The sequence below is a fragment of the Salvia hispanica genome, unplaced genomic scaffold (assembly GCF_023119035.1).
Source record: "Salvia hispanica cultivar TCC Black 2014 unplaced genomic scaffold, UniMelb_Shisp_WGS_1.0 HiC_scaffold_966, whole genome shotgun sequence".
Lineage (NCBI taxonomy): Eukaryota > Viridiplantae > Streptophyta > Magnoliopsida > Lamiales > Lamiaceae > Salvia > Salvia hispanica.
The window spans coordinates 1-1,517 of NW_025952761.1; the positions used below are offsets into that span (position 1 = coordinate 1).

General features: G+C 38.2%; 1 protein-coding gene across 1 annotated transcript; it reads left to right on the forward strand.

Moving 5' to 3' along the window:
• Window positions 1-3: 3 nt before the first annotated feature.
• On the forward strand, window positions 4-1,201 carry LOC125200432 (transcription factor bHLH71-like; the record flags this gene model as incomplete). Its single annotated transcript, XM_048098073.1, has 2 exons — window positions 4-399; window positions 956-1,201. Coding segments are annotated over 2 exons (501 nt in total), but the record flags the coding sequence as incomplete, so codon positions are not given.
• Window positions 1,202-1,517: the final 316 nt, after the last annotated feature.

Genomic DNA, 1,517 nt, shown 5'->3' on the forward strand with positions numbered 1-1,517 from the left:
GTTGGTGGTGCAATAGAATTTGTGAAAGAGCTAGAGCACATTCTGCAGTCACTAGAAGCAAAGAAATTTGCATTATTGGAGCATGGAAATGTGACAACAAATGATGAAAGTGATCAAAAGCCAAAAATAGGCAGCCCATTTGGTCAATTCTTTGCATACCCACAATTCAGCTGCTCGGAAAGCCAACTAGGCAACAAATACACATCACAAAGCAAGGCAGCCATTGCGGACATTGAGGTCACCCTAATCGAGACGCACGCCAACGTCCGAGTCCTATCGCGCAGGCGCGTCCGCCAGCTCTCCAAGATGGTCGCCGCCTTCCAATCCGTCTTCCTCACAATCCTCCACCTCAATGTCACCACACTCGACTCGCTCGTGCTCTACTCCATCAGCGCTAAGGTACGTGTGGACGTGCACCGGATAAACTTATTATCTCGAACGTGGTTCACTCACTCGTTCGAGATTTATTTTGTCTCTACCTAGCTAAAATCACCCAACAAAATAATGTTGGTCTCTAGATCCATTAATTAGGAATGTCACATACCACACCAATTATTAAAATTTTTGGTCCCTAACTTATATCGTTACATTTCAGCATTTTTGGTCTTATACATTGGCACGGTTTATTTGATGGTAACAAAACTAGGACTGTCGAAAATGACCTCAGCATGCAAAAGAATCTACTTTTTGGCACACAGCCTGCACCTACTTCCACATCAAACTATGTGCACTGTGCAAAAGATTCTACTGTGTGTAAATAGTACTTTTTCTTGAGGGCAATTTGGGAATTGATGTGAAATGTGATTATTTTTGCCCCTTTACTTTAATGGGTGATTTTCTAGACATAAGTAGATTGATGTTGTCTTTACACATAGATTTAGTGAACTTTTTGACGTATATTTGGGGATGAACAATTAATGAAAAAATAACTTTGCATGGTTGTTTCTTTATATAGGTGGAAGAGGGTTGCCAACTCAATTCAGCAGACGACATAGCCGGGGCAGTTCACCACATGCTGAGAATAATTGAGGAGGAAGCTATCCTAGGTTGTCACACCTAGGGTTAATATATATATTTATCAGTAAAAATTATTGAACCTTTTTCACGTTCATTGTGTTTAATTTAGGATTTAATTGCAAAATAATTCACTCTACTTTTGGTCATTAATTTTTACCAATCTAATTTTTTTTTTGTTTCAGTATTTTTCATCGACCTTTTCAGTTTTTGCACTTTGGTAGTACTACTTATTTTGCAAAATTGTTGAATCTTGATCCTGGACTTTCTCTAGTGGCTAGCTGGTCATGATACCATGTATTTTGCAGATGTAAATACTTTAATAAAAAGAAAAATAAACGAGCTATCACATTATTGCAGCACTGCAACCTTGTAATTCGATTTATTGGATGTTGAGTCTGTGTTTCTTGTACCATAAATTTCGTGTTTCTTGTAGTAGCTTCGGATTAGTAAGTCGACGATAAATTTGCAATTGAAATAATGTTGGCAAACCAATAACTAGT